Source organism: Lynx rufus, unplaced genomic scaffold (genome assembly GCF_022079265.1).
Source record: "Lynx rufus isolate CCGP_SWC_20201006 ecotype Redwood Valley unplaced genomic scaffold, mLynRuf1.p SCAF_9, whole genome shotgun sequence".
Classification (NCBI taxonomy): Eukaryota; Metazoa; Chordata; class Mammalia; order Carnivora; family Felidae; genus Lynx; species Lynx rufus.
In genome coordinates this window covers 11,827,155-11,841,051 of record NW_025814897.1, presented here as the reverse complement: position 1 = coordinate 11,841,051, position 13,897 = coordinate 11,827,155, and the positions used below count along the sequence as shown (strand labels likewise).

Below are 13,897 nucleotides of genomic sequence, written 5' to 3'. Positions count from 1 at the left end.
ACCTGCATACTAGTCAAATCAGTGTATCTAGGATGGGGCATCAGTAGTTTTTAAAATTCCCAGGAAATTCCAATATGCAGTAAAGTTTGGGAACCGTTTGTTTAGGCTCTTCTAAAATAGGTATTTATCCTTTTCAGACACCGCCCCCCACTCTGCCTTTTATCTATAGGAGCTGAATGCCAAGGCAGCTTCTCTCTTTGAAACAAATGACGACCACTCTGTAACAGAGGGCATTAATGTGATGAATGAGCTGATCATTCCCTGCATTCACCTTATCATTAATAATGACATCTCCAAGGATGACCTACATGCCATTGAGATCATGAGAAACCATTGGTGCTCTTACCTTGGACAAGATATTGCGGGTATGTTGTTGTTAGCACTTGGAATAAATTCTTTCTTCTTTTTTTTTTTTTTTAAGTTTATTTATTTATTTTGAGAGAGACAGAGAGAGTGCAAACAGGGCAGGGCAGAGAGAGAGGGAGAGTCTCAAGCAGGCTTCTTGCTGTCAGTATAGAGCCCCATGCAGGGCTTGAACTCCCACAACTGAGAGATCATGACCTGAGCCCAGATCAAGAGTCGGACACTCACTGACTGAGCCACCCAAGCCCCGCCTCACTTGCAATAATTTCTAAGGCTCTTGAGACTTTTAGAAATTACAGTGCTTTTACTCAATAGCACTGGTTATCAAACCTTTTTAAAGGATTATTGAAGCATCGAAGTTGGTTGGAAGTGGCTCTGCTCTACTGAAACAAGGGACAGGATCCTAGGCCTCTGTCCCTCTTAACCTTCCTTCACCTCCTCTGTGGCTGCTGAAGACTTCACAAACAGCCCAGAAGTCCTGTTAAAAATTTTTCTCCTCTCTCCAGGGATGTCAGACTTGCATTACTTTTTCATCTGTCAAAATCTGAACTCTAATTTTATAGTTTAAAAATCAAAATGTTTATGCACTTTGATTACCTGATGGTGCCATAACTCAATTTTCCTGTGACTTGAAGTTGTAAGACAGAACACCCACTATTAACTGTGATGCCCTTGAGATTAGTAGGATAGCAAATGAAATAGTCTTGCTCGTCCAAAGCATTTTGGAGAGGGGAGCTTAAAACTAGTCATTTTTAGGTGAGCTTGGTAGACTTAGAAAGTTGGTGTGTATTCTAATATGAAGCTCTTGGTTAGTTTCTCACTGATGTAAAGATATTCTATTGACTTATTGAAGCGTTTACATTTACAGTATTAATATGAATTTCCTTTTAACGTCTTGGGTTTTTCTTTAGACTGTGTCTATATATATGTGTGTGTGTGTGTGTGTGTGTGTGTGTGTGATATATACCTTAATGCCATGTGTGCACATTGGTATGCTTTAATCATTGAAGGAAAATACACCATTCTATTTATGGTAGACAGTAGCCTATCCAGTTTTTCAAATTTTAGAAGGATGGTAGATTAGAAGGCCTGCCAGTGAAATGAATAGGTAGTGTTATCCTGGCACACATCATACGGCTTAAAGCAGTGACCTCACTCTTTGGTATATCTGGCAAGTAGTCTTTGCTCCTGGTTCGGCTTAAAGGAATTGTTATTTGTTGTTAGCTGGCCAGCACAATGCAGTGACCTTCGAGGCCGGGTGATGGATGGACTCTGTGGAAGACCTTCCCATATAGTTGCAGACTTAACTAGTTTTTACTCAGAGATCTGTTTGGCTGTATATATAACCATCTGCTTTCCCTCCACAGAAAATCTACAGCTGTGCTTAGGGGAGTTCCTACCCAGGCTTCTCGATCCTTCTGCAGAAATCATTGTCTTGAAGGAGCCTCCAACTATTCGACCCAATTCTCCCTATGACCTTTGTAGCCGATTTGCAGCTGTCATGGAGTCAATTCAGGGGGTGTCAACTGTGACAGTGAAGTAAGCCCCCACATGTTCAAGGCCCACTTTGGTCCGTGGCTGCCTGCCTGTTGCACAGAAGTCTGTCATCACAGTGTTTGCCCTGGGGAAGGAATTAGGTGGGAAAGTAAGATTCAGATCCAGCCCCCAACCATGCTCTGCGTGTAAAGAAGGATTGAAAATAAAATTGCACTTTTTAGGTACAGAATCATAAAAGCAATTTCATCACAAAAGACAAGAACCATTGTATTAAGGTATCGAATTACGTCACAAGACCTGAAATGCCTCTTGTACCTACACGCGTGTTCGAATGCTCGAGCTTTTTTGTAACTCTCTTGCCACTTTTAAAATTATCCTGCAGGCATAAATATTTTTGACAGTGGAATAGAAGGGTGATCCATCAGAACCTGAACCAGATGAACAGCTACTAGTTATTTTATCAAATACAGATGACATTTCAAAGTTCTAAATGGCAAGAGATGAGAGCTCTGAGCCTCGCCTGTCTCTTGATGGGAGAAGACAAAATGCATTGCTAATGAACTACCGCCCTTCACGTGTGGGTAGAAACCTAAGGGCACGTGGCAGCAAGGGCTGCAAAGTCAAAAGAAAGCTGCCTTTCCTTTCTTCTCTCTCTCTCTCATTTTATATTTTTTAAATAAACCAGAAAACCTCACACTCAGTCCCGAGTGAAAGAAAGGAAAGCAGTAAGGACCTTAGACTGAACGGCGTTGTGAACCGTCACTAAGACAGGAGAGCGTTGGGATTTCAGTAAAAGCTTCTGGCATCCGAAAACTGTCAACAGCAGGTGTCTGAGGCCGCTGCTGGCCCCAAAGAATGTTTGGATGCCCCTCCCCTTTTGTGCTCCGAAAAAAAAATAAGGGGTGAGGGTTTGTAAAAAGAAAAAAAAAGAATATATATATGTATATGTAGAGAGAGAACTATCCCCTGTTGACCATTTTTAAAAGGTTCCAGATTGGATATTGTGTTTTAACCAAATTTTAACGTTAATGAGGGAATAGTGGGCGGGAAGAACACTCGATACAACTATGCAGATTTTATAAATGTGCAATAAAAGTATCTGTTGTACCTTTGGTGTCCAGGATGGCCTTCATTTAAGCACAGATTTTCTGGAAGTCAGTGAACTCAGTAAGCATTTGTCACGTTCCAGTTTTTCTTCTTTAAAAAAAAAATGTTCTTTTTAATGTTTATATTTTATTTTTGAGGCAGAGACAGAGCAGGATCTGGGGAGGGACAGAGAGAGAGGGAGGCACAGAATCCGAAGGAGGCTCCAGGCTCCTAGCTGTCAACACAGAACCCAAAGCGGGGCTCGAACTCGTCAACTGTGAGATCACAACCTGAGCCGAAGTTGGACGCTTAACCGACTGAGCCACCCAGGTGCTTCATTTTTTCTTCTTTAAAAGAAAAAAGAAGCAGATGAAAGGGTTGAGAATCTTGTGGATTCTTGAGCAGCCCCTAGTGGTGGCTGGTGTCCCACACCCCCTTTGCTAGTTGCACTGCACAAAGTGTATCTACTTTGTAATTTAGAAGGCAAAAAAATTATTCACTTAGGGGCACCTGGGTGGCTTGGTCGGTTGGGCGTCCGACTTCGGCTCGGGTCATGATCTCATGGTCCGTGAGTTCGAGCCCCGCATCGGGCTCTGTGCTGACAGCTCAGAGCCTGGAGCCTGTTTCAGATTCTGTGTCTCCCTCTCTATCTGCTCCTCCCCAGTTCATGCTCTGTCTCTCTCTGTCTCAAAAATAAATAAAAGTTAAAAAAAAATTAAAAACAAAGACATTTAAAAAAAAAATTCGCTTAAAACCGACCTCCTTACATTTTGACTAAACAGTAGGCAGTCCTTTACAGAATTTCAGAGCTGTGTATGTGTTTCAGAGCTCAGTGCGAGGATCGTGGTTTCATGGGAAATTGATCCGTCTTCTTACCCTTTAATTTGCTTCACTGTTTAAAATTCTGGGGGCCACCGTTTGCTGTTCACTTTTTTTTTAATTTTTTTTTAATGTTTATTTATTTTTGAGACAGAGAGAGACAGAGCATGAATGGGGGAGGGGCAGAGAGAGAGGGAGACACAGAATCGGAAGCAGGCTCCAGGCTCTGAGCCATCAGCCCAGAGCCCGACGTGGGGCTCGAACTCATGGACCGTGAGATCGTGACCTGAGCCGGAGTCGAACGCTCAACCGACTGAGCCACCCAGGCGCCCCTGCTGTTCACTTTTTAATCTCTGTCATCATTGAGCCCTGTGCCCAGTTGTATTATTTCACTTTCTGTAACGGCCCTGGGATGATGACAGGGACTGGTCTGTCCAAGGTCATAGATGTTTTAGGCACTGGAGTCAGGACACGAACCTTTGGCAGTCTCACTGCATAGCCTGTGCTTTAAACAACCGTTCAACTGTCCTTGGCGGTCTTGTAAAATCTTTTGGTTTGTACCTTTCCACATGTGCTACCTTCTGGTCAGTTCTTGGAAATCTATAATCGACCAAGACAGGAACAGATGGACATTTGTATGTTTGGTGTGGGGTAGTTTCTGTCATTTGGAGCCACCCAAACCACCCAGTGGAGTGCTGAGGAGTAATGTCTTTTAACTCACTTTCCCTGGGTGCTTTGGGTACAGCCTGGTTTCTTAAGGGGTCCACAAACTGCCTCAGGCCAAGAATGGTTTTCCCATGTTTAAAGGATTGTGAAAAAGCAGGATGAGGGCCAGGAAGGTGGTGGGAGGAGAGAGGGAAGAAATGGATTTGACCCTTACCCAAATCGATTTAAGGGTTTGGTCAGGGCACTTGACCTCAGCATAAATTCCCTTGAGACTGGGTTTAGGCTTTCTTTGGCTAGCTGGAATTGCAGCCCTCCTCTGCTTGCATTTGTTAGCTCCTTTCAGAACTCCAAGGTGTATGAACGCATTTTTATCCTACCTGCTTCAAGAGAGAAGCGTGAAGTATGTACATAGAATAGTTGAAATAATGAATGAACCAGAGGCAAGGACTGAATGAAGGGCTGGGGTATAGCAGAGATGGGATAGAAGGAATGATTCATTGTAGCAGTAGTTTATCCATTTTCATTGCTTGGTTTACTGTATTTCTTTGCATGCCCCTATCTTGCAGTTTATTCTGCTAATTGTCATTTTGGTTTCCAGGTTTTGGCTACTATCTAACACTGCCAGGAGCATGCATGTGCATGTATTTCCATGCACGCACGAATGCATTTCTGTTGGTATGGAACTGTGAGTGGAATTACTGGGCCACAGGGCATGTGGGTCACAAAGGGTCACAGGGATAGATGGCTACATCTTTATTAGGCACTGCCCCACAAGTTCCCAAAGCCATTATGCCAACTGAAACTCCCGTGGTAGTTGGTGAGCTCCTGTTACCCTGTATCCTTGTCAAGATTTGGTTTTGTCAGTATTTTTAATTATAGCCATTATGATAGATGTGCAATACTGTTTTAATTTGCCCTTTGCACACTAACGATGTTGAGCATCTCTTTACATGCTTATTGGCCTTTGGCTATTTTGTGCAATACCTAGTTAAGTCTCTTGCCTCCTTGTTTTGTTGGATTTACTGTCTTGCTAACGTATTGATGTGTAAGAACTGTAAAAAAAGATACCCAGTTACGGAAACTTTTTACATGCATTGCATATATCTTCTGCCACTCTGGTTTTTCGCTCCTGATGGCTTGATGAAAACAAATTTTTATACTGTTAACATCGTCCAATTTACTAGTCTTTCCCTTCACGATTAGTTAACGGTATTGTGCCCTGTTGAGGAAATCATTATGTCATGAGGACATTCTGTGTTATCTCCCAGAAGTTTTGCTGTTTGACCTTTCCCAGTTAGCTGACTGACCCCAGTAGCTTTCACTGTGTTTTTCCCAGTACTGTGCCTTTGTCATAAACCACGGGTCTATGTAGGGTTCTGTTTCTGGGCTCTTTTACCTGTTCCATTGGTACGTTTGTCTACTCGTAGCAATATCACACTGTCTTAATTAGTATAGCTTTATGAATCTTGATTTCCAGTACAATAAATCATCCAGTTTTGAACGTCCTAAGATCATCTTGTTTATTCTTAATCTTTTGTATTGCCATATTCATTTTAGAATCAGTTTGTCAGTTTCACACATACAGATTTCCAGGGATTTTGATTAGGTTTACAGTGACTATAGATAATTTGGAATTGACATCTTCTAATCTATGAACATTGTATATCCTGCTTATGTAGGTTTTCTTTAATTTCTGTATAAAGTTCTTCCGTATCTTCCATAAATTGATTCCTAGATCTTTGATGTTTTTCAAGGTATTGTAAGTGTTGTCATTTTTGGAATTACATTTTTAATTGTTTTGTTGCTGGCATCTAAAAACAAATCGATGTTTTTGTGCTTGCTTCAGCAGCACATATACTAAAATTAGAACAATACCGAGATTAGCACGGCCTCTGCACAAGGATGACGCCCAAATTTGAGAAAGAAATTGATATTTTTATATCTACTCTGTATCTAATGACATTGATAAGTTCACTTGCTAATTCTAATAGTTGGTCAGTAGTTTTTTTTAAAGATTTTTTTTTTTCTGTGCACAATTATATTGTCTGTGAATGACGGCTTTTATTTCTTTATTTCAGGTCCTTGCAACATTTATTTTTCTTGCCCGATCACACTTACTAAGACCTCTGGTACAATCCTGAATAGAAGTGGTGATACTGGGCATCTTTGTCCCCTAATATCAGGGGGGAAAGTTTTCAATATTTCATGATTAAGTATGCTGTAGGCTTTTTGTAAATTCCGTTTATTAGGTAAAGAAAGATTCCTTCTATTCCTGTTTTGCAAAGAGTTTTTTAAAAAATTATGAATGGCTGTTGAAATTTATCAAATGTTTTTTCCTAGATCTATTGGAATGATCGCGTGGGTCTTTTCCTTTATTCTGTTCATGTGTGAATTATGTTTATTTACTTTAAGTGTTAAACCATGTGTCGCCAGAAGACACCGATCATATTTTCATACGTACATAGAATTTCTCATATTTTGTTAAGGGTTTTTGCACATATGTTCATGAGAAAAACTGGCCTTTACTTTTCTTGCTACATTCTTGTCAGGGTTTCAGTATCAAGATTATTCTGGCCTCATTGCATGAATTGGGAAATGCTCTCTCATCTGAGATCGTCTGAGCTTAGAATTACATGTTTTTGTAGGCGTGCTTTTCATTATGGTAAAGCAGTCTTTTTGATACCTACAGCATTTTTGGATTTTTTGGGTTACTTCTTCTTGTGTGAATTTTGGAAAATTGTTAGAAATTTGTCCTGTTTCATCTAAAATTTATATTTTACTGGCAGAAAGTTCATAATACCTCATGATTTTCCTTCCTTCCTCCACTTTCCTTTCTTCGTTTTTCTTCCTTTCCTTCCTTCCTTCCTTCCTCCCTCCCTAGGATCTATGATGTTCTAGTGATGCTGAAACTGGGTGATGTGTATTTTTTTTCTGGTCACTATTTTCAGGGGCTTATTAGGTCTTTTCAAGGAACTATATTTTGCTTTTGTTTACATTTCTTTTTTGTTTGGGTTGGGTGAGGGGGGTCTGCTTTTTTTTTTTTTTTTTTTTAACGTTTATTTATTTTTGAGACAGAGAGAGACAGAGCATGAATGGGGGAGGGGCAGAGAGAGGGAGACACAGAATCGGAAGCAGGCTCCTCAGCCCAGAGCCCAACGCGGGGCTCGAACTCACAGACCGTGAGATCGTGACCTGAGCTGAAGTCGGAGGCTTAACCCACTGAGCCACCCAGGCGCCCCGAGGCGGGGGGGGGGGGGGGGTCTGCTTTTTTAATGGAAAGCTCTTCAGCAGTGGTTCTTAACCTTGGCTGCCAGTCCAGGATCATCCGTGTTACAGTAAAACAACAGCGGCTGGCCTTCAACCCTGCAGATCCTGACTTGTTAGATTTGGGCTGGGACCACGCTGCTTGTGTTTAGAAGGGCATCACAGGTGATTCTGGTGTACAGGCACAGCTGAGAGCCACTCCTTCAAAGAACATCTGTGCCTGCTAAGGAAGTGGCTTTTACGTTGTCGCCCACACCCCGAATTCTTTGGTCTTACAAAAAAAGCTCTAGAACCTCCTTCAGTGAGAGTTTACAGGCTTTCATGTTTTCTGGACGAATGTGTTTTGGCACTCCTCATGTTGAACTCGACTCTGATAGAGATATCGAAAATACAGTTCTTGTAATTCACCTTCCTTTTAATTCCCATAAACACATCAGTTCCCTAAAGTTTGCTCGTAGGCTCAGCTTCTCAGCTATTTGGTCATTACAGTACTTTTTTCTGAACCTTGAAAAAAAATTTCCCAAATCTTTCTAAGTTGTTGGACAATAAACTGAACTATTAATCTACTGCAAGGACGAGTAGAACTGGCTTAAGAGATTTTCAGGACCGTTTCCATGTCTTCCTCCTTTCAACACTGTGGCTCGCTACACTGCCCATCAGGCTGTTCGCAGGTTATGATGACCTCTCAACCTCCTGTGGACCATTTATAGGCAGGTGAATGGGTCCTACGGGACAGAGACCTTGTCTCTCCCCTTGTCAAAAATAAGATAATAAGCCTGATTGCTCCTGTTACATCAGGTGGACCAGAAACTGTGATGATAAGCAACGAACAGGAATATTAACTTTGAGTAGGAATAGAGGCTAGACCTTCCATAGAATGTAGGTGGCTTGGAATTGGTATGTCGGCACGAAAGTGGTGCCTAGGAACCAGCAGTAGTCATTCTTCAAAACTGAATGTATGTTGGTCCCAGTGCTAAAGCAGACATGGAAGGTGGCCTGTTTTCTGTCTAGAGTCCTGATGGTGGGCTAGATATGTCTTTGCATGCCAAAGATGGTCTTCTCAAGGTGGCATGCAGGTTTTAATAGTAAGAACAGAATTCCCAGTGATGGCCAGAAAGTAGCATGGTCGTTCACTAAGTCACCCTGACTATCCCTGCATAAGGAATAGCCGGATCTCCTCCACGAGTTGCACAGGTTTCCAGCTTTCCTGACTCACAAATCACGGCAGAATCGGTGTCTCTTCTAAGAAGATGTTTCATGGAAAGAATATTGACACTGGAATCTGACACACCTGAGCTCAAATACTGGCTGAACATGTTTTCCTGGTCTGTGAAACAGGAAAATACTTACCTCGTAATTAATGTTTTAAGAGTCAAGGACAAAATAGATGTAGCAGTGACTCAGTGTGAGCAGAGCCCTGGATGCAGTTCTCATGGGGAAACTTGTCACAGGATGAGAATTTTAAGGGCTGGCCAGACCTGTGCAGGGCTCACAGGTCGGTTCTAAATAATTGGGGCGTACGTAGATATCCAGAGGGTTATGGGTCTCTGGCAAGTGGAAGTGTTCATATTGGCCAATCTGACTGGCAGAGAGAAATGTTGAAGGGATCGGACCTCATGCTGGATAGAAACATTACAGTGTCTTCTGCCTGATTCTTCTCCTGTTTTAAATTTTTTTTTTCAACGTTTATTTATTTTTGGGACAGAGAGAGACCGAGCATGAACGGGGGAGGGGCAGAGAGAGGGAGACACAGAATCGGAAACAGGCTCCAGGCTCTGAGCCATCAGCCCAGAGCCCGACGCGGGGCTCGAACTCACGGACCGCGAGATCGTGACCTGGCTGAAGTCGGACGCTTAACCGACTGCGCCACCCAGGCGCCCCTCTTCTCCTGTTTTAGATACATCTTTTTCTTTAATTGTGTTATCGAAAAGCTTGAGCTTGGTAAGCTACAGGGAGTCAATAGTTTTCTTTTTGTTTCCATTGCCACCTTCCATTATGATCCTAGGGATCCTGTTTCCCTGCCCCTGACAGCATCTCAGGAAGATTGCATAGCTACACTGTCATGTGGGAGCCTTAAAACAAAGATTTGCAGGTATTGCAGAGTCTGGACCCATCTAGACCAGTTCGGTCATTCGTTTTTTGGGCACTTCTCCCCTCACCTTAGTCCGGGCCTTGGCCCGATGGTCAGGAGCTAGCAGTAAGGGAGGGGCCACAGGATGTTGTTCCTCTCCCCGCTGCTCTGTGCCTCTCCTCACCCCCAACTCCTGGCTCCCCTAGAGCCTGAGGGAGGAGGCTTTATAGGAGAAGGCAAGGGATGTTGTCTACTTTAAAAAACAAACAAACAACAAACAAAAAACAGTAATATTCTCCTGGTTCTCAAATGTCCTTTGTTAGGTCAGGAATGCAATTACTAGCTCTTGTGTGAGGTATTTTATGTGTTCTCCAGACAACCCTGTAGAAACCTCCGCACTGTCCTTTGATGTGGCTTTTGGACTTCCTGGCTGACTTACAGACCTTCTAAGCTCTTGGTTAAGTCATTCGCCCCTCCCAGCAGTGCTCTGGGACAGTGTCACCCAGACTAGCTCCCCTGCATCCACTTGGGCTGTGGAAAGCTCACCACCCGCCCCACAGAGGCCAAGTGCAGGTGCTGCCGCCATGCCCCGCTCCGGCCAGCCTCCTGATTCAGACTGCCCTCACTGGGTACCAGGCACCCTTCTCTGTGCCTCTGCAACACAGGTCAGGTTTTCTCAAGAACTTTCTTGGGCACCATCCTGAGGGCAGCAGGCGTGGGCCTATGCAGCTTCCGCAGCTCAGCAGGGGTGGGGTGGGTGAGTTTCAGGTACTGTCTGCCCTGCTAGAAACAACTCCCATCTCTGCATGGTTCTCTCGAGGTCCATCTCCACCCTGTTCTCACATGGAAGGGTTGAGAACATCACCATACCCGCCCCCCACCAACTGTTAAGAATTCCCTTCCAGGAATCCACCTAATGAATCTGTGTGCTTCATTTGTATAGGCTGTTGGGTGTGGCGCTGGCCAGCTCGGCCCTTTCTTGGAAGCAGTGTATTAGCCCCTGTCTCTAGAATTGGGGGCACGTAGCACCCATGGGACTTGACTTTGAGGCTTTGTTAAAAATTCTGAGCAACAGAGAAGTCTAATCTACATTCTATAAATGTGGATGAAATAGCAAGAATGGCTTAAAAAGTAAGTCCATCAATCAGTAGAGTGGAAAGTGACCTCCAGCTTCTTTGATTCTATGTTTGAGGCCAGTGACTACAAACATTTTCCTAACTCTGAGTGTCCTTTGTTCTCATCCTGGCTGCTAAGACACATCTCCTGTCCAGAAGCTCATGAAACTACCTCTGACTTCTCTCCCATCCCCAAATGTGTCTAACCCACATTGGCTTCCCTTAGGACTTCTTCCTCTAGAGTCTTGGAGTCTTGGAGGCCCAGAAGGGTAACAGATGGGTATTTAAAAAAAATTTTTTTTTAACGTTTTTTTTTTTTTTGAAGGAGAGAGAGAGAGAGAGAGTGTGTGAGCAGGGGAGGGGCAGAGGAGAGGGAGACACAGAATCCGAAGTAGGCTGCAGGCTCTGAGCTGTCAGCACAGAGCCTGATGTGGGGCTCAAACCCACGAGCTGTGAGATCGTGACCTGAGCTAAAGTCAGATGCTTAACTGACTGAGCCCCAGATGAGTATTTTAATAGGGACCTTCTGGAATGCCTTGTCTGCTGATGGCGAGGTTTTCAGACCCAAAGGCAGCCTGGTGGGGAGGATGGCACTGAGGCATCAAATCTGGTTGGTGAGTCCCTGAGTTTCTTTCTTACAGTGTGTGCACATAATCAAAGCTTTTGACTTGAAATTCCGATTGACTGGTGTCCTTTGCTGTTTCTAATACACATGACAACACACCTCTCCATGTGTAGCCACAATAAAGAAGTGTTTTTCATGTTAGAATAATTTGCTGCAAGTCTACATGAGAAAAGGCTGAGTTGAAGCCAAGACTTAATTAGTTCTATTTTTATCTCTCATTATTTTCCCTACAAAGTAGGTAGATGAAAACAGTGGCAGTTTTAAGTGAAAAGCATCTTCTTCCTCTAAAAGTGGATTCACATCCCTGTCTGGGAATGACATGCTGTTGATTATTTGGGAATCAATCAACAATTCTCATCCCCATTTAAAAAATGCTGCTGTGTCCTTGATAGGGAAAGTTAGGAAGACAAAATATTTTCTTAACAAATATTTAGTGTGTGTGGGTGTGTGTGGGTGTGTGTGTGTGTGTGTGTGTTTCCATTGGAGGACATGATCACACGCTGGTGACAAATATCCCATTAGCACCTGCAAACATGGGATTGGGACAAAGGCTGGGAGCCACCAGAAGGAACAGGTGAGCCACCTGGCAGTAAAAACCCTATGTTTAGGCCTCAACAAAAGCACAAAGGACAAGATTTTTCTTTGTAGTTCTTTGGTTTTTCCTTCTGCTTCATTGCTAATTTTTCCCTTGGTCTGGGGGATTATCTTAGCAACCCAACTTTAAGAAGCAACAGGATGGGGTGAAGAAAGACTGCCCTGATTTGAAGCCCTGGGTTCAAGTCCTGACCAGGTAATTACTCACCATGGGCATGTTGCCTAAATTTTCTGGATCTCAGTTTCCTCATTAGCAAACCAAATAATATCTGCTCTCCCAACCTCCAAAAAACCTCTCAAGATGTATTTAATAGTACTACCAAGATACGTAGAAGTGTTTTGTAAACTCTTACTCCCTACACAATCGTGTGATCAGGGAAACTGTGTGGGGGTGAGGTGTTAGAGGAGAGGGAGCAGGTACAGCTGTGGTCACCTGGGGGCTGAGTTCCAACTCTTGGCCACATGCTTGGCTTCCTGTGGTCCTGAAGGTAGAGACAGTGTCCCATAATATGACCTGTAGGCTCTGCAAGTCTGGCTGCTTCCTACCTCACTCACCTTGCCTTCTACATTTTTCTTTCTCCAACCAGAACTGCTGTCCATCCTTCAGCTTTTACCCAATTATTGCTTCTTTAGGGTATCCATGAGGGACTCCCGGCTAGGTTACAATTTCTCCTGTTGCGTGATCTTACAGAAGCACATAACTTTCCAAATTTGTAAGGGTTGTTGTGGTTACCATTTCCCTTTATTTAAGTGATTTCATATTAGTATTTGTCTCCCCTATTTGCCTATATGAGGGGCAGGGATAAATTTTGTCTTTTACCTTTTTATTCCTGGTTCCTAGCACAATGCCAAGGATGTGGTAGGTGCTCCGTGCATATTTGTTAAATGACTGAATAAATGACCAGATGGATGAATGAAGAGATGGATCCATCTTGTAGATGCTGTAAAGATCCAAGGATAACTCGTGGATATTTGAGCCTCACCCCTGAGTGGTCAGCTCTGTCTTCCCAGCATGAAGTTAAGAAAGTGTGAATGAGTAGTTGGGTGAACAACTATTCTGGTTTGCCCAGGACTGGGCACTTTCAGTGCTAAAGCTAGGAGAGTCCCAGGCAAACCAGGGCAAATTGATTACCCCAACCTGATACCCCACCTCAGATTGGTGAAATTGGTATTGGAACCATAGAAAGCCGGAATACAACTGGTGCAAACTGCCCTTTTATGCTCAGAAATGTATTTACCTAGGAGTCATTTGGATTTGTGTACATCGACTGGACATTCACAAAAGGACACATATAAAAGGGAAAGGAGCTTTCTGGAGAAACCATGACTCCCAGAGAGCACCCCACTCTGGGTAAGAAGGTAAACGTTGACGGGCATTAAGGGGGCCCTTTTTGGGATGAGCACTGGGTGTCATATGTAAGAGATGAATCACTGGGTTCTACTCCTGAAGCCAAGACTACACCGTATGGTAACTAACTTGAAAATAAATTAAAAAAAAAAAAAAAGTTGCTGGAGATGAAGTTGCACCTGGGCTGACTCATGTCCTCAGGAAAACAAACCGACAAACCCTGTGTTATTTTTCTGAGGAGGGAACTGTGCTGGGCTATGCCAGCAAACTTGTTTATACTTGTGTTGGGTGTGTGTGTGTGTGTGTGTGTGTGTGTGTGTGTGTGTGTGTGTGTGTTCTTGCTTGAGCAGCGGCTATCAAGAAGCCAGGGCCATTTTGTCCAGAATGGGAGGCGTCTGAGCACAAGCAGCCCCAGAGCTGAGCAGGCAAAGCGCAGCACCAGCGCTAGG

General features: G+C 43.5%; 1 protein-coding gene and 1 non-coding gene across 7 annotated transcripts in view; both read left to right on the top strand.

Moving 5' to 3' along the window:
* The window catches only part of USP28 (ubiquitin specific peptidase 28), a 66,851-nt gene extending 63,884 nt beyond the window's left edge, over positions 1–2,967 (top strand). For all 6 annotated transcript variants that reach the window (XM_047070875.1, XM_047070874.1, XM_047070873.1 and 3 more), the window contains 2 exons: positions 170–365; positions 1,731–2,967. In XM_047070875.1, coding sequence (XP_046926831.1) covers positions 170–365; positions 1,731–1,906 — 372 coding nt within the window. In that variant the 3' untranslated portion in view covers positions 1,907–2,967. The remainder of the gene's footprint in view (positions 1–169; positions 366–1,730) is intronic.
* Positions 2,968–6,264: 3,297 nt separating this feature from the next.
* LOC124506523 (U6 spliceosomal RNA) lies at positions 6,265–6,368 on the top strand. The gene has a single exon (XR_006960784.1). It is a non-coding gene; the product is annotated as a U6 spliceosomal RNA (small nuclear RNA).
* Positions 6,369–13,897: the final 7,529 nt, after the last annotated feature.